We start from the raw sequence: 18,519 nt of genomic DNA, 5'->3' as shown, positions 1-18,519 counted from the left end.
GGGGCCTCTCACCACCCCTCCGTTCGGGACTTCTTCAAAGATGAAGTTCTCAGGGCAGCCCTGGTGGCTCAGCAGTTTAGCACTGCCCGCAGCCCAGGGTGTAATCTTGGAGACCCGGGATCGAGTCCCACGTCGGGCTCCCTGCATGGAGCCTGCTTCTCCCCCTGCCTGTGTCTCTGCCTCTCTCTCTCATGAATAAATAAAATCTTAAAAAAAAAAAAAAAAGACGACGACGACGTCCTTAGTGAGGCGAGGTCCCCCTACAGGCTGCTCTCCAGGACACCTGCCCCCAGGCCTCCACCTCGCCAAGCCACACTCCACCTGTAGGAGCCCCAGACCACCTCTCTGCTGAGGAAGACACACACAAGGCCTCATGGTCTCTAGATCATTCCACTGCGGTGAAATTCGATTCCATCTTGGGCAAGCCTCAGCCAAGCCACCGAACTTTTATTGACAAAAAACAGGCTCCCACTTGGTTATAACATGTTTAATTTGTGCTGTCCACACTGGACACTGCATAGAACAGGTGTCAGCCCCCTGAGAGCACCCCCGCCTCCCCCACACAAAGGAGGATAGGGGATGAATATTCAAAGCCAGGGAAGGGAGATGAGAGCTGTGTACAAGACCTCGGACTAGTCGGAGGAGGTGAGAAGGGCTCCCCCACTTCTTTCACTCACAAACTCAAGGGGAGCAGGTCAGGGGTGGGGTGGGGACAGCAACCCAGGAAGGGGCAATGTGATTCCACCCACGGGATGTTAACTTCTCCATGTGAGGAGGCGGGACTGTAGAAAAGGCTTGGTGCCTAGGGTGCTGGCTGGCTACTCTGCCTCGGTGACAGCCTGGGAGGGAAGCCGACATGGCCAAGAGGCTGGGACAGGTAGCCTCACTGCTTCCTTGAGGTGGTGAGGCCCTGCAGGCTGACCTCAGGCAGGGAAAGCCAGGCCCAGTGCTCACCACTCAGGCCCCGGGAACTCCCAATCAGGGCCGACGGTGTGCTCAGACGGCCCTCCCTCTAGGTCACGGAGACTCCAGGGTGGCTGCAGCCAAGCTGCCACCTTCGCCACTGCGGACCAGAGGATAGTCCCACTGTCTCTTCAAGTGGCCGCTCTTAAGCCTGCTGACCAGAGTTCCATCTTTTCCATAGAAGGCAGATGGCAGGCTTCACTCTTTGGTCCTGACAGACATGTGCTCACATTACGAGGTAAGCAGGTGAGGGGAAAGGGACACAGTGACATGTCCAGCCCGGCCTTTTACGTGGGGTATCATTAAAAGGAAGAAAGGCTGTGCGACAGCCTCTTCAGAGGCGACTCTTCAGAGACAGCTCTGTGAAGCATACCCCACATTCAGAGCCCGACTCTGCCTCCCAGCTGGTTGAGTCACTCAAAGTTTAAGTCCACAGGAACCAGCAGTTCCCCAGAAAGGACCAAAAGATCGGGCCCTAAGCGATGAGGTGTTGTCAATCACACACACACACACTCCTCTAGTTGCAGGAAGGAATGCCAGGCTACCACACCCACCCCAGCGTGGGGCTGTGATTCTCAAGCAGAGCCAGAGGTGGGGAGTCCCCTCTTGTGGTGGTGCGGCAACGTCCCAGTGCTGGAGGTGTGAGACCTGGATGGCTCCCCAGCCTCCTCCCTCATTCATACCTGGGATAAGAGCTGTCCCCATCGCTGCTCTTCTACAGGCCTCAAGACAAACATTCCTGAGAAGGGGGAGTGGGGTCCCTTCACCTCCACCTGCGGGGCTTCAAGATCATTAGCTATTGTACAAGGGAATGACCCGGGTGATCTCCTGTCTGCAGATGGGGCACCTCTTGGGCTCTGGCAAGGCACGGTAGCACTCGGCACAGGAGCAGACATGCCCACACTCCAGAAAGACGCAGGACTTGAAGCTGTTCAGACACACGACACAGGCACTCTTGAGACTCTCCCTGTCCTCGGGCTTGGCACGGCTCAGCAGCTGGGCCTCGTGCTCCTGGAACTCCTTCTCCATCTGTCTGAGGCGCTGCCTCTCCTGCCGCTGCAGGTAGTGCTTCCGCAGAATGAAGAAGAGGGCCGCGCAGGTGGCGAAGCCAAAGACCAGCGTCAGGACCTTCCAGAGTCTGACGCTTGACTCCTGCCTCTGCAGCAGGCTGTCGAAGTCCTGGCTGCTCAGGTAGTACTGCATGCCCTGCTTGGGGGGCTGCAGGCGGACGGAGTTGTTGTCCAGGACCAGCTCGCCTACCCCTGTGAGGGTGGCGCCAACCTTCAGCATCTCCTCGGTCTCCTGGATGCCTTTGGGCCGCTCGCCGCTGATATAGTGGCCAATGACATCGGTGAAGGACTGGATGGAGGGGTGGAACTTCTCGTACACTGTCTCCAGGCCCAGATCCTGCGAGTCCAGGGGCTTCAGCACTCGCACGGCCACGCCCACACCATCCTCATGGGGTACCAGGTCAAAGGGCACCGTGTTGGTCCTCTGGTGAATGATCTTGGAATAGTCATTCCTAAAACAAGGAGAGAACCCAAGATAAAAATAAAGGACAGCAAACACCTCAAACCCAAGCAGACAGGGGATGGCCTAAATGCGGGACAGGACAGAGTCTGAAAGAACTGCAAGAGTATGCACCGATCACTATTATCCTAGTGCCTCCTCATAAGGCAGATCCATTGCTCAGGTTCCCAGGCAGCATCATTGGCGAATAAATGCTGTCAGAGACCAGCCTACCATTTATCTCTCTTTGCCACTTTCAAATAAGTATCCAAATCCTTAAGAAATTAAGCACATACTACCATATGATCTGGCAACCCCACTTCTCTGGGTGTGCATCCTGAAGAACTGAAATCAGGGTCTCAGGAGGTTATCTGTACCTCCGTGTTTACTGCAGTATTCACGGGAGCCAAGACATGGAAACAACCTATTTGCCCATCAGGCGATGAGCAAAGAAAGAAAATGTGATACACAACAGTGCAACATTACTGAGCCATAAAAAAGAAGGGAAATTCTACATATGTGACCGTGACAAGAGGCAGGAGCCTGCAGGACATTATGCTAAGAGAACTAAGCCACTGCACAGAAAGACAAATATTTACATGAGGGACCTAAAATAGTTATACTCAGGGGCGCCTGGGGGGGCTCAGTCTGTTAAGCGTTCCACTCCTGATTTTAGCTCAGGCCATGATCTCAGAGTGATGAGATAGAGCCCCGCGTCATGCTCTGTGCTGAGTGTGGATTCTCTCTCTCCCTCTGCCCTTTCCCCTGCTCATGCATGCAGGTACATGCTCTCTTTCTCTCTTTCAAAAAAAATAAAAAATAAAATAAAATAAAATAGTCATACTTGCGGAAACAGAGAGCAGAATGGTGGTTGCCAAGGGCTGGGGTGGAAGAAAATGGGAGTTGCTGTTCAGTGGGTACGAGGTGTTGGTTATACAAGATAAATATGTTCTAGAGGGGATCCCTGGGTGGCGCAGCAGTTTGGCGCCTGCCTTTGGCCCAGGGCGCGATCCTGGAGACCCGGGATCAAATCCCAGATCGGGCTCCCGGTGCATGGAGCCTGCTTCTCCCTCTGCCTGTGTCTCTGCGCCTCTCTCTCTCTCTCTCTCACTATCATAAATTTAAAAAATATATATATATATATGTTCTAGAGATGTGCTGTATGCTACACTCCAAAATGTATTGATAGGGTAGATCTCATGGGACATCTGGTAGCTTAGTCCATTAAGCGTCTGCCTTCAGCTCAGGTCATAATCCTAGGGTCCTGGGATTAAGCCCCACATTGGACTCTCTGCTCCATGGGTAGTCTGCTTCTTCCTCTTCCTCTGCCCTCCCCCCCACCCCTGCTCAAGCTTGCTAATAAAAAAAAAAAAAAATCAAATCTTAAAAAAAAATAGAAGGGTAGGTCTCATGTTAAGCATTCTTACTATAATACAAAAGACAAAAAAAAAAAATCTACTAGGATTGGTAGGAAAAATGGTTTTCCATTGTTTTAATAAATACTGAATTCATTAATCCATGCCATAAATCAGGGGTTCTCACACTTCAGTGAGCATACCAACAGATTCCAGGCCTCCCATCCCAGAAATTCTGGCGTGGTAGGTCTGGGATGGAGCCCAGGAATCTCCATTTGAACAAGATACCTAGGTGACTCTGATATAAGAGGTCCTCAGACCGCAGGCAAGAATACCGTCAGCATGAAGAAACTGGTCTGGGCCTTGTCTCAAGGGAATCTGAAGACATGGAAACAGTGCCCGGGACACCAGCATTTGAGCCAACCAGCTGTGAGGCCTGGCCAGGGGAGAAAGGGTACGTACCAAAGGTGGGTTGTCCGATTCCACACCATCTTGTGCTCCTGCAGTGTCAGCCGCTGAATCACTCCCTTGCAATTTTCCACGAACTGGCTGTTAAGTGTTTCTTTAACAGATCGAACAGCTCCTAAATGGAAACAAATGATTTTACTTCTGAAGAATTGCTCTGTCCCTTCCCTTTAAGGTGATTTAAATTTTGATTTTAGCTTGAGTTCAGTTAATCAAAATGATGAAAATGGTATCACAGTAAGTTATGGTTTGCAGGTACTCTGCTAAGCACTTTACATGGATCCAACATTTCAGCTTTACAGCCACCCTAAAAGACAGGAATTCTTTTTCAGATGGGATAAGGGAGGTTCAGAAAGGTTGGGTAATTGTGCCAGGATCACAGAGTAATAACCTGGGTCTTTCTGATCCCAAAGTCCAAGTTCTGGACCACAGCCCCACACAAAAGGCCATTCACATCGGCCAAGACTTTTATCAAACTTTGAGAAGAGGAAGTTTTAAATCTTGCCAATAAATAAACATACCTTCAATTACAGCATAAGGCACACATTTTCCTGGAGCTTCTGAAAGAATGCTCTTTAAGTCTTCGCCCAGGTGGATTCTTTTGGCTCCCTAAAAGCAAACGACACATTCAACTGGCTGCTGAATACTGCATGTTCTATCACACTTACAGGCCCAACAAGAAAAAGACTATTTACTTTTTTCATGTTGAGAGAATGAGGAAATCAGGCAGGAAGGAGATTATAGAGAATCACATTCCCAAGCTGTGCCCCAGAAGTTTCACCATAGAATCAGGCATCTGTCACCTTTAGAATGGGGGTGCCACTGACATTCTTTCTTCAGTTAACGGAAACATACCCTCCTCTTCATTTAGCTTTTTTTAGTGAAAATTGGAAAGGTACTTATCCGTTTCCATGCCATGGACTGAACACAATTTAATCTCTTCTTGACGACACAGAAGCATGCATCCAAAGAGCTTATGTGTAAAGCACAAAACCAGTGCGTGGGCCATGGCAGGTGTTCCCCTCAGCAGGCCTGCATCACTCCATGCTCTGCACTGATACACGACAGTAAAGGGGAGCCTTCACCTTTGCGGGACAAGGCTCTGTTCGCTGGAGCTATTCTCCTATTTTCCAGTTCATTGTCCCACCCTCTGACAAGCAGGCGAGCAATGTGAAGTCTGCTGTCGCCTCTCTGCTCCTACCACCCCCTCTGATTCAGTTTCCCACCTGCTGTGCCTGGGTACCAGCCCAGCCTGGCACTGCTGCATCAAAAATAAGAGAATTAATAAAACCAGTGAACAGTTCCTGGGCGTCCAGGTCTTGTTCACTGCCGTCCCCCTAGTGGCGAGAACAGTGTCTGACCCACAGCAGGCACTCGACCTGTATTTGATGAATAAGTTAGTGAATGAATAATCACTTAGAGAGACTACAATTGGCCCTTGAACAATGCAGGGGTTGGGGGCACCAACCCGCTACACAGTTGAAAATCTGCATGTACCTCTGGCTCCCCAAATACTTAACTACTCATAGCCTACTGACCAGAAGCTTTACTGATAACATAAGCAGTTAATCAACATATTTTGTAGGTTATATGCTGTATTCCTGTAATAAAACAAGCTAAAGAAAAGAAAATATCTTTTAAAAATCATGAAAAGGGGCCCCTGGGTGTCAGTGGTTGAGTGTCTACCTTTGGCTCAAGTTGTGATCCCAGGGTCCTGGGATTGAGTCCTGCATCTGGCTCCCCGCAGGGAGCCTGCTTCTCCCTCTGCCTGTGTCTCTGCCTCTCTCTCTGTATCTCTCAGGAATAAATAAAATCTTTAAAAAATAAATAAATATAAGAAAATACATTTATAATACTGTATTTTTTTAAAATAATCTGCGTGTAAGTGGACCTGCACAGTTCAAACCCATGTTGTTCAAAGGTCAACTGTATATACCAGGCACTAGGCTAAACACTTTACACGCGTAAATTCATGCAATGCTCCTACCACCCCTATACAGCAGACATTATTAGCCCCAATTACAGATAAGGAAACTGAGGCTCAGAGATATGAAGTGCTTTGCCCCAAGTCACACAGCTGGTACACCATCCACCACAGGATGGCCAGTTAGAATTTTTTAAAGGGGAGAGGGAATACGGTTGGAAAGACACTTGAATCAACCTTCAGTCCATCTATTGTGACTTTGAGCAACTTAGTTTACCTGAGTCTCAATTGCCAAAGCTGTAAAAAAAAAAAAATGGAGATAAAACTATCACTGGATTTTTATGTGTGTTAAATGATGTGTAAGGTGTGAAGGAATCTAGCCCAGGGGCTGGCACGTAATAGGCAGGCAATAAATATGCATTCCCATCACTACGAGAGATGCACAAGGTTAAGACTCAAACCTACTCTGCGAGTTTTGTAATCTGATCAAGAAAACAGAACCTAAAATATTAGGAATCCCAACTCTTTCCAGGAAGGGGCTGTTTCAACTTCATTTGGGAACTAACTGGCAAAACTTTTAAGGTCACCCAAAAATAGATCCTGGAGAGTTCACTGCTTCAAAGGTCCCACATTCAGTCAGCTTGATGCCAACCTGATTTCAGACTTTTAGAGTCAGAAAGTGGAGTATCAGTTACACTCCTAGCACATGACTTCAGCAGTAACCTGTTTATAATCAAACAACTGGGCAGCTGGAATCTCACTAGGACGCCATTTGCACCACAAATCTGACTGCTTGGTAACCTGGTTCGATCCAAATGCATTCCCAAACTCCCCTCGACGGCAGGGATTTCACACACTGGCTCCTGAGCCCTTTTACTGAAAACAATATGGTGATAATGAACTAAGCCAGGTTTAGGAATCCTTCAAATAAATGTCAAGCGAAGCCCTAACTGTGGTATCGTGACATTTCAGCCAAAAGGAATCCACAAACATTCCCTGAGCGTCTACCACTTGTCAGGCACTGACTTACAACCTAGAAGAAAAGAAAAAGCATACGTAAGACCCTGTCTCCGACCTAAAAAGGTCCATCTCTCATGGGCCAGTCAGACGGTCACAGTAAAGCAATGCGGTCAATCAGGAAAGGAAAGGAAAAAGAAAAGAAAAAATAATAATAATCCCACACTTGGAATCCAAAGACCTAAGTTCCAACTTGAGGAGCTGCTAAGACTTTTCCCGGGAGTCTCAATAATTTCCCCATTTGCAATCTGGAGATGACTGTCATTTTCCATACCTCAAAAAAAAAAAAAAAAAAAAAAGATTGTGAAGGAGAAAAAAAAAAAAAACCAAGAGGAGAATGTGCTAAGCTAGAAAGGGCAGACTAAGAAAGAAAGTGTTATTTTTAAAGTAACTAAACCATCAAAAAAGGAAGAGTCTGTAGGAACAAGGAACTGAGTGGTTACATAAATGGGCAAAGTCTAGGGTTTCTGCACTTGCTGTTCCCTCCATCTGAACTGTTCTTCCCCCTAGACACCTGCACGGTCCCCCTCACCTCCTCCTGGGCTCTGTTAAATGTCACCTTCTTTAAAATAGCACACCTCCCTTTCTCCGGCACCGCATTTCCTCTCTTCCCCGCATCATTCTGTCGTATTTTTCTCCCCATCTGTCACCCCACCCGATGTACTTGTCTGTCTGTACCAGACTGGAATCTCCATGAGGGCAGAGACTTTTGGTCTCCTCTATCCGTGCAGGAGCCCCAGGGCCTGGAGCGGAGCAGGTGGCCCGCTAAGAATTTGTCGAATGATGTAATCCAGTCGCGATTCCGGGTGATGAGAGGGACTGAGAGGAAGAGGGGCAGGTGGAGCGGCTATCACGTGACCCGAGTCTGCTCGCCGCGCCCCCACCGAGACCGGCGGGGCGACACCTGTCAGAAGCCGGTTTCCGCCCTGGGGCAGTTTCCGGCCCGAGGCGAAGGGCGGGCCCACCGTTACCGGGGGGCAGGGTCGAGCCGGCGGAGGCCAGGCTGGCCCCAGCACTGACCTTGAGCTCCTGGGCGACCTGGGCCTTCTGCCGGTACACGGAGTACAGGACGGCGGTGACGACAGAGCTGGTGCCCAGGAGGATGAACTGGCCCAGCGAGGGCCGCCCCCCGCTCTCCATGGCTGGCGCGGAGCCCCGGGTGCCCGCGGCGACGCCGAGGTCAGGCCGCGCGCCCTCACGCTCCGCCGCCCTCCGCCCGGAACCGCGCCCCCCTCGCCGCCCTTCCCGAGACCCGCTCCGCGTCGCCCGGCGTTGACGCAACGACGCCGGGCCGGAAGTGGGCGGGGCCGCGCGGACCGGAAGACGGCGTTGCCCGGGTGACCGCCCGGCTGCGGCGGCCTCCGCGGGGGCGGGGTCTCCGTCGCCGAGGGGCGGGGCGAGGGGGCTGACCGGAAGTCCGAGATCGCGGGTCGCTGGTGACCCTTTGCCCTTGGGAGCCGCGCGGGGCGCAGGCGGTGCTGGTCGAGCTCGCGTCGCTCTGGTTTCCTGGGGTTATTGTTGGGTTGTTTGATGGGCTCGTGAGGGCTCCACCGAGACTAATGAGACTCCTGAAGCTCCGCCTCTTTAGGGGGGTAGGAAAAGAAGAGGACTAGAGTGTAGCAAGCCCTTGGGAGTGTTGCACATTTAACCTCAGGGCAAACCTTGAGCCTTGGAATTTTTTTTTTTTTCTTCCCACTTTGCAGATGCGAAGAGTGAGGCCGGGGACATTAGGGGATGTGCTCACAGTTGCACTGCTGATGAGTGCAAGAGAGGAATTTATTGGGCTCCCAGAGCCCTTACAGCCAAGAGGGCAGATTTTATCACCAAAGTAGCCCCTTAATCTGTCATCACCCCCATATAACAACCTATTGTTTGTCAGCTAATAATTACAGCTGCTTTATGGGTGCCTGTTTCTGTGTCTGTGTTTACAGACATCCTATTTAATCCTATTTAATCACGACTGTGGAGCCGATTTCAGACTATCTTCTGACCTCTTTAGTGATCTCCTTACTGAAATAATCAGAAGATACCCAAAATCTGACCCAAAACAGCAAGGTGTTCATCCAAGTTAGCTCCTCCTGGTTATGCTTTAAAAAAATTCTTGAAGGTGTAGGAATGTACCCGCTGGTCAAAAGCAATATATATGTAAAAGGCATCTGACATCTGTAGGTTGCTCCCCAAAAGTAAAGTCTCTTTATTAAAGAAATTGGTTGTCCGTGACATTTTCCTACCACAGTCCTTAATTATCCTTGGAATCCAATGAGAATTGTTTTTCTGTGAACGTGGGGTTAGAATCTCCAGATTGTTCCCCTCCCCCCTCCCCAGATACTTTTTGATGGTTTTCAACTAAGAGGTGATCATGAATTTGGTACACACACACATACACTTAAAATTAAATCTAACTTTATTAATTTTTTTTTAATTTTTTTTTAATTATTTATTTATTTATGATAGTCACAGAGAGATAGAGAGAGAGGCAGAGACACAGGCAGAGGGAGAAGCAGGCTCCATGCACCGGGAGCCCGACGTGGGATTCGATTCCGGGTCTCCAGGATCGCGCCCTGGGCCAAAGGCAGGCGCCAAACCGCTGCGCCACCCAGGGATCCCTATTAATTTTTTTTTAATGGAACTTGTCCGAAAGTTAATAACACATAGTGTTGGCAAAGGGACAGGGACAGGGGATCCCTGGGTGGCTCAGCGGTTTAGTGCCTGCCTTTGGCCCAGGATGTGATCCTGGCGTCCTGGGATTGAGTCCCGCATCGGGCTCCCTGTGTGGGGCCTGCTTCTCCCTCTGTCTGTGTCTCTGCCTCTCTCTCTCTCTGTGTCTCTCACGAATAAATAAATAAAATCTTAAAAAAAAAAAAAAAAAAAAGGTACAGGGACAGAGACTCCCATATACTGCTGATGGGTGTGAAACTGGACATTCTTTATAGAGAACAATCAGGCAATGAGGATCAAGATTAAAAGTGCCCACACCTATTCGGCCTAGCAATTCCACCTCCAGAAATTCTTCCTATGTAAATGTGTACACATCTGAATAAGGCAAATATGGGATTATTCATTGTAGCATTGTTTTTAATAACAAAAGAATGAAAACAACTGAAACATTATCAGTAGTTAATTGGTTAAATAAGATCTAAAAATACATGTATATGTATACTTAAAAGTGCTCATATGAATATGAGCACAGTAAAGTGAGTGTTTCAGTATGATCCCATTTATTTTAAAAAGGAAGGAGAAAAATATGTATGTTTATATATATCTAGAAGGATTCATAAAAAGCTGATAATACTGGTTGTTCACATGGAATCTTGTGGCTAGAGAACAGAGTGACTTTTCAGTCTTTTATACTTTTTGAGCATGAATATATGGCATATTTTGTGTTAAAAGAACAAGAAGAACACGCCAGTCCCCAACGCATGATTCTGAGAGCCTCCTGCATCTGAGCCTTTGGCTGGGCACTAGAAGATATAACCATATACAGCCAGGCTCTGCCCTCTGGCTCTTTAGGGTCTCGAGGAGAAGCAGAAATGGACAGTTATCTATTATCCAGACCCAGTGAAATTAGGGCAAGCAAAGCACCACCAGCACAGGGAGTTGCAGTTTATTTTCCTCCCTAGGGAAGGAATTTGAGTTCCGTAAACAGAACAAAGGGTGGAGTAGAGAGATGAGAATAAGAAAATCTTTTCATGCAGAGGGAACAAGATGATGAGCAAAAGTGCAAAGCTACCAAGAGCTGGCTGATATAGGCCAAGTCCAGGACATGTGATGACAGAGAACAGGGAGCAAGTAATGAAAAAGGAAGGTTGCAATCAGATCCTGTAGGCTCCTAAAAGCCAAACCAAAAATTTATAAACTCCCTCGTTTTGGGGATGCAATCTAGTAAAGCCATTTGAGAACCAGCACAGCATGATCTAATCTGTTTTCTTATCATCAAAATTCTTGTCTCCTTAGCACACAGCAGGGGAAAGAACAAAAAAAGAGCCATGAAAATGAAAACAGGTGTGGTGTCTCCACTACGAGGGGTCCTTGTTTATGGCTTCTCACTTTTGGGGGGCCCTCTTGCTGCATTCTACATTCTTTCATGGGTTCCTTGGTAGTTTGTTAAAAGATCATCACTCCTCCTGGCCACCTGGGTGGCTCTGTCAGTTAAGCATCTGTCTTCTGCTCAGGTCCTGGAATCAAGCTCTGAGTGGAGGCCCTGTGCAGCGGGGAGTCTGCTACACCTTTTCCCTTCCCGTCTCCCTGCTACTCATTCTGTGTCTGTGTGTGTATCAAGTAAACAAAATATTTTTAAATAAATAAATAAACAGGGATTCCTGGGTGGCTCAGCGGTTTGGCACCTGCCTTTGGCCCAGGGCGGGATCCTGGAGTCCCAGGATCGAGTCCCATGTCAGGCTCCTGGCAGGGAGCCTGCTTCTCCTTCCTCCTGTGTCTCTGCCTCTCTCTCTCTCTCTCTCTATCATAAATAAATAAATAAATCTTTAAAAAAATGAAATAAACAAACAAACAAACAAACAAACAAAACATAAGACCCATCACTCCTCAACAAAATAGTTCGGTTTTAACTAACCCTGCCATTTCTTTGCCAAAAGCTGAAATCCTTCATTAGCCATGCTGAGCACGGTCCTATTGGAACATTGTGAAATGTACATCGTGTGGCCCTTGTTAGGAAGGATGAGAGATGGGCAGTTTCGGCTGCAGCCAGATGTCTCTAGGGAGCCATTCCCAGCTCAGAATGACTGTCCTCACTGACTCATAAGGTAAAGATGAGCCTCTGATTTCAAGAAAGTGAGTCAAGTTCCTAAGGCACCAGGCAGAGACTCTGGGGATGGCAAACCTGGGAGAGATGGGCTACCAAGGACAATGCCACCCCTGGAAACGTCGAGTACCAGACTTATGCCATTCCTTTCCTCTCAGAGGAGCAACAATCCCCCGTGAGTCACAGCCCTCTTAGGCTGTCCCTCCAGGGAGACACTTAGCAGGGTCCAAACTGATACAGAAGCAGGCATCTTAGCACCTGCACTGATGTTACCAGACAGGTGCCACAGGAGATGGAAAATAGAAAAGAATCTCATCTGGTTGTCACTCAGTGTCCTTAGAGAACTTTCCCTTGGGAGAGCCCCTAACATAATAAGTATTAGGAATTATATAAGGTATTCACACATTTTTTAAAAGACTTTATTTATTCATGAGAGAGAGAGAGAGAGAGATCGGCAGAGACACAGGCAGAGGGAGAAGCAGGCTCCACGCAGGGAGCCCGACGTGGGACTTAATCCCGGGACTCCAGGATCACACATTGTGCCAAAGGCAGGTGCCAAACCACTGAGCCACCCAGGCGTCCCTTCAACACATTTTTAATGAGCATTTTCCTCATGCAATCTACTCTCCCAGATATGGTGGGACACAAGGATAATGTACAGGACATGCCCCCGACCACTCACAGGCTACAGGTGAGACTTTTTCTTCCTTTTTACAATGGTTGAAACCATCTATTTGTGAAAAGAATCCGAGATCACTTCCTAAGATGGAACATACCATAAAACAGATATATTAAAAACAAATATAGAAATCAATCAATAACAAAACCAGCTGAAAGGAGCAGAAAACTACCTGGTACAAGGCACCTAGGACGAATTAATCCTTACGGTTGGACACCATCCTTGATTGTGAGCCTCCCAACAGCCATGGCAAAAAGGAAATGTGTTGGGGTACGATCTCATAGAGAAGATGGTCCAAGCATCTGAAAGATCAACTCAAAGCAGTTGGTGAAAAGTCTGATAAAGAGGGAGGGACCAAGTTGTCTAGAGGTCAGCGAGCTGATCCACAGTCCATCTGAGGGTGCTGCCGTCAGAAGCTCATGGAAGGATGCAGGCTTTGAGGATTTCCCAAAAGAGGGTGCACCAGGTTGGGGGCAGAGGTAGTAGTCTAAGCCCAGAGGGTTCACTTTCTCTTTCAGTCTTCTTTGGGTCAGTGGCTCCTACTTACCATTGACTGATCAAAGGCTCCAGCACACCGATGGGAAGTCTTTGGAAGGCAAAATGGCCTTTGAGGGAGGAGTGGGCCTTGGCCTCATCAGCACCGCAAACCACGGGAGAAGTACCCGCCTCTAGATGTGGGGCTGACCTTTGAAACTCTTCAACTCAGTATGTTATGAACCAAGCACTATAATTTCCTTTCTTTAAACTGCTTTATTGAAATGTGATAAACTGCACACATTTAAAGTGTACAATTTGGGACGCTTAGGTGGCTCAGCAGTTGAGCATCTGCCTTTGGCTCAGGGCATGGTCCCGGGGTCCAGAATTGAGTCCCGCATAGGGCTCCTTGCGGGGAGCCTGCTTCTCCCTCTGCCTATGTCTCTGCCCACCCCCTGTGTCTTTCATGAACAAATAAATAAAATCTTTTTAAAAAGCAAAAAAATAAAGTGTACAATTTGATAAGTTTCAACATTTGTATAGACCCATGAAACCATCACCACAATTAAGATACTGAACAGATCCATCACCCCAAAAGTTTCCTAATATCCCTTGGCGATCCCGCTCTTCTGTCCCCAGGATCCCTCACCCCCAGAAAATCACTGGTCTGCTTTCTGTCACTATAACTTAGTTTGCATTTTCTGAAATCTTCTATAAATGGAGTCACGCAGCGTGTCCTCTCCCTTCCCTGGCTTCTCACACTCAGAATCAGCATTCGAGATTCACCCACCTTGTTGCCTGTATCAATATAGTTCATCCCTTCCTTATTGCCGAATAGTATTCCATTGTATAAATACACCACAATTTGCTTACCTGTTGACCTGTTGATGGACATTTGGGCTGTCCCTAGTTTTCAACTACTACAAATAAAGCTGCTTCAATCATTCACATTCAAGTGTTTGTATGGACTTCCTTTGCTCTCAGGTAAATTCCTAGCACTGGAATGTTGGGTCATGTGGTAGGCGCACATTCAACTTTTTTTTTTTTTAAAGATTTTATTTATTTATTCATGAGAGACACAGAGACAGAGGCAGAGACATAGGCAGAGGGAGAAGCAGGCTCCTTGCAGGGAGCCCGATGCGGGACTTGATCCCTGGACCCTGGGATCATGACCTGAGCCAAAGGCAGATGCTCAACTGCTGAGCCACCCAGGCATCCGTACATTCAACTTTTTAAGAAACTTCTAAACAGTTCCCCCAAATGGTCGTACCATTCTACGTGCCAACCAGCAGTGTATGCAAGTTCCAGATCTTCCACACCCTTACCAATATTTGGGACAATCAGCCTTTTGATTTTAGAGATTCCTAATAGGTGCACAGAGGCATTTCATCGTGGTTAAGATTTGCATTTCTCTAATGACTAATGACGTTGAAGATTTTTATGTGCTTATTTGCCCACCATCTGTGTTCATGGGTGAAGTGTCTGCTCAACTCTTTCTCCCTTTTTTTTTTTTTTCTGTTGGGTTATATTATCATCTAATTATTGAGAGTCCTTTTTATATTTTGGATAGAAATCCCCAATCAAATATGTGATTTCTAAGTATTTTCTTCAATGTCATGTCTTGACTTCTCTTAAATTGTCTTTGGAGAGCAGAAGTAGTTGATTTTTATGAAGTCTAATTTATCCAATTTTTTTCTCCTCTGGACCATGTTTTCAGTTGCACCTAAGAAATCTTCACCTAACCGAAGATCACAAAGATTTTCTCCTGTTTTCTCTCCAGAGTTTTAGTTTTCGGTTTTACATTTAGGTCTACAATCCATGCTGCCTATGTGGTGCGCCTGGCACTGAGATTTCTGTACACCAGTTCATGCTACCTTCCTTCCCCTACAAGGTCGGTAGGTACTATTTTCCTTCCCAGTTTCAGATGAGGGAACTGAGGCTCGGTGATATGAAAGTTGTAGGGTTTGGCCCTAAAAACAACTTAAGTGATTGATCAGTCATGTCCTACCTGGAACCCCACAGGTTACTCCTATTCGAAGATTTAGTCAATGACAGTCCATTTGGGGAAATGGTCTAGAAACCGGGACTCTTGAGTTCTAATCCCGACTCAGGTTGGTTTTACCACTTCGGGGGGAAAAAAAAGGAAATTATTTGTAAAATGATCTCCAAGGCTCCTTCAACCTCCACAAGCCAGGATTTACGGGATTTTTCCCAGGAACAGGGGCAGCCGGTGCTGCAGTGGACACTTTTAGCCACAAGGAGGCGCGAGGAGCACAAGAAAGTGCCCGGAAAAAACAGGAGGATCAAAGGGACTGGGGTCTAGGGAGGTGAGAGGATGGAAAGGGGAGGGAGGGCTCAGGCTAACTGTGGCTCCAGGCTGGGCTGTTTACAGCGGCCCCACTATGCCTCAGTCTTGCTATTCGCAGTCAGGGCCCATGACCCTCACCTGTTGCTGCTTTTGCCCCCAGCCTCACCTGGGAAGTACAGGAGCCCCCTTAGTTATTAACAGCACCCTGAGTATCCGGAAAGAGGGAATCGGGCAAGCTTGAGACTCAAGCACTGTGAGTCCTAGGCTCTGCCATTTACTGGCAATGTCGTCTTTGTCAAGTCCCAGCACCTTCCTGGGCCTCTCATCTGTAAAATGGGGAAATAGAAGTAGATGATCCCCCAGATTATCCTCCAGTTTGGATTCTGCTATTTAAATTCAAGCTACTAAAAAAAATAAAAATAAATTTAAAAAAAATAAAAAATAAATAAATTCAAGCTACTTAAAAGTAGGAGAAAGAGGGACGCCTGGGTGGTTCAGTTGGTTTAGCCACTGACTTCTTCGGCTCAGGTCATGATCTCAGGGTCTTGGGGTCGAGCCCTGTGTTGGGCTCTGCACTCAGCAGGGAGTCTGCTTGTCCTTCTCCATCTGCCTCCCGCCTCCCCCAGCTTATGCTTGCTCTCTCACTTTTACCAATTAAAAAAAAAAAATGGAGAAAGAAACATTCTCCTCCCCCAGGTACTGGACAAGCCATTTGCCCATTCTGAGCCTGTTTTCTCTTAGCCAGAAAAGTGGGTGATATCACCTGCCTTGCGCCCAGGACTGCTGTCAGCCCACATAAGCTGATGTGTGGGAAACTGCTATGGACATGTTAGGGATTGTTCTCCTTTTAATTAGTGTTTGTGTCCTTGGCTTGCAAAAGGCAGGCAAGGAGGTTGATACATTTGAACAATTCTAGTTTTTTAACTAGTTGGATCTGTTTGGCATCATTCGGTAGATTAATATTGTAGTTTCAGGGTGGGGGGGGAACGTACTTAGTCACACGATAAATTAAAAGCTTAATAATAAAATTGAAGTGTGGCCAAAATCAAATACGTAACACACAGACACAGATAACACAGAGGATCAGAGGAGGGAAGTATTGCCAGAGGGCTTCTATGGTTAGGGATTAACAAGAGCAGCAACATTTACTGACCACCTACTATGTGCGAGGCACTCAACTAGCAGTGTACACACAGAATCATCGATCTTGGATTCAAAGGGGACTCTGGAGGTCACCTAGCATACCTGCCGTTGTATATTTACATGTATAATGATTCATTTATGGGCCATCCCCCCTCCTAAATTCTAAGCTGAGTGAGCGCAGGAGCTGTATACCTCTTGTTACTTACTTCATTATCAGTATCTAGCCCAGGAGCCGGTATACAGCAGGTGCTCAATAAATACTTGTTGAATAAATAAATGAATGAGCAAACCCAGCCCAAATTCACTCCCAGTAGGAGAAGCCCTCCTATGCTGACTCAGAAAGGGTCATCCAGCCTTCACCTGAATAATTCCCTTGGTGGAGAACTCACTACCTCACAGGAGTCTATGGCCATCTGTATCTCTGATACTTCACCTTCTTGGCCCTGGTCCTGCCATCCCAAGGCTTTGACCACGCTGAGGAAGAGGTTGGATATTGGGCCCCTCTGTGCACTTCAGAAACTTCCTTTGAGTTCTACCAACCCCAAGCCCATCTAACTCTAATGGAAGGAAGTAGAAAAACATGATGGTGGCCAGAAAGAGTACAAGGTGGTGGGGCACCTGGGTGGCTCAGTCATTTAAGCATCTGCCTTTGGCTCAGGTCATGATCCTGGGATCCTTGGATCAAGTCCTGCTTCTCCCTCTGCCTACTGCTCCCCCACTCATGCTCGCTCTCTCTCTCTCTCTCTCTCTCTCTCTCTCCCTCAAATAAGTAAGTAAAATCTTTTAAAAAGAAATAAAGTGTACAAGATGTCTATGTGTGAAGCAGATGGGATGGACCACGAAGAGGAAACAGACTGTAAACACTGGAGAGGAGGAGATAAACATAGGACCCCCTATGGGACCATGTGTTGCGGGAGGTGGACTGTGGCCTCAGCCTCAGCCAATCATGGTGGTCCTGGTCCCCTTGCCAGGGGTTAGCTTAGGAATGAGCACAAGACCCAGTTCTAGCCAATAAGCTGGGAGGGAAGGTCTGCTGGGGGGGGGGGACTTCAAGAAAAGTCTTCTCTTAAGTACAGACTAAAAGAGCTGGTCCCTTTCCTACCTTTGACCGAAGGATCTGGATGTGATACAACTGTTGAAGTCCTCTTGCTGCCACCAAGACCAATACATGGGAAAGAGAAAATCCAAGGGAATCACAGAGAAGTGGAGCTGGGACTTTGATCAAACTGTGCCTGAAAGCGCTCCACCCCTGAACTTCTTGTCAGTGGAATAATAACCTTACGGTGTAATCCCAGTGAATTGGTCATTGGTAAGTACTACTGCCAAGGGCATTCTAACAGCTACACAGATAAAAAAGACAACTGCATTAATGGGGGTTCTTTCAGGGACAAATCCAGAAGCTCAACTTAAACATGCTTTTGCAAAAAAAAAAATAGAATGGTTCATAAAATGAAACATTCAGGGCTGGCTGGTTCCAGGACATAAGTCATGTTATCAGGACTCATTTTCTCTCTCTCTCTCCTCTGTTCCATTCGTAGGCAGTCAGTCCCCAGGTCATAAAATGGTCACTGGGAGCCCTAGACCCCCATCCTCACAGCGGAAGAGGATTTCTCTTTCTCAACAGTTTCAACAAAGTTCATGGGATTTGAGTCCCATGGACTGCCTCGGGTCACATATCCATCCACGAGCTAACCACTGAGGTCAGGGAAAGAAAACACTGACTAGCCAAGAAGGAATGGCGTAGCCACTATTAGATGCATTATGGTGTGAGAATTGGCCAGAGATCAGAGTGCTGTTCAGTCCAATCCAACAAATATTTATTGAGTGCCTTCAGTGCAACGAACACTGTTCTAGGCACTGTAACCCAAAGAAGGGGAGATTAGTGTCCACTCTGCCAACCATAAGGCAAGCCAGAGCAAC

At 47.5% G+C, this 18,519-nt stretch overlaps 1 protein-coding gene across 1 annotated transcript; it reads right to left on the bottom strand.

Moving 5' to 3' along the window:
* Positions 1–472: 472 nt before the first annotated feature.
* MUL1 (mitochondrial E3 ubiquitin protein ligase 1) lies at positions 473–8,506 on the bottom strand. Its single transcript, XM_041768013.1, has 4 exons — positions 8,254–8,506; positions 4,814–4,901; positions 4,290–4,410; positions 473–2,485 (listed from the first exon to the last, which is right to left on the bottom strand). Exons 1-4 carry the CDS (start codon positions 8,371–8,373, stop codon positions 1,756–1,758), a joined length of 1,059 nt encoding a protein of 352 aa, XP_041623947.1. The 5' UTR covers positions 8,374–8,506; the 3' UTR covers positions 473–1,755.
* Between the last annotated feature and the right edge of the window lie 10,013 nt (positions 8,507–18,519).

Source organism: Vulpes lagopus, chromosome 8 (genome assembly GCF_018345385.1).
Source record: "Vulpes lagopus strain Blue_001 chromosome 8, ASM1834538v1, whole genome shotgun sequence".
Lineage (NCBI taxonomy): Eukaryota > Metazoa > Chordata > Mammalia > Carnivora > Canidae > Vulpes > Vulpes lagopus.
This window is presented reverse-complemented; position numbering and strand designations above follow the sequence as displayed.

Excerpts from the sequence above, each read along its gene's own strand:
- MUL1 (XM_041768013.1), bottom strand. The coding sequence starts at position 8,373 with ATGGAGAGCGGGGGGCGGCCCTCGCTGGGCCAGTTCATCCTCCTGGGC. Across the intron at positions 4,902-8,253 it reads AGGTCGCCCAGGAGCTCAAG|GGAGCCAAAAGAATCCACCT; the intron begins GTCAGTGCTGGG and ends GTTTGCTTTTAG. Across the intron at positions 4,411-4,813 it reads GCCTTATGCTGTAATTGAAG|GAGCTGTTCGATCTGTTAAA; the intron begins GTATGTTTATTT and ends GTTTCCATTTAG.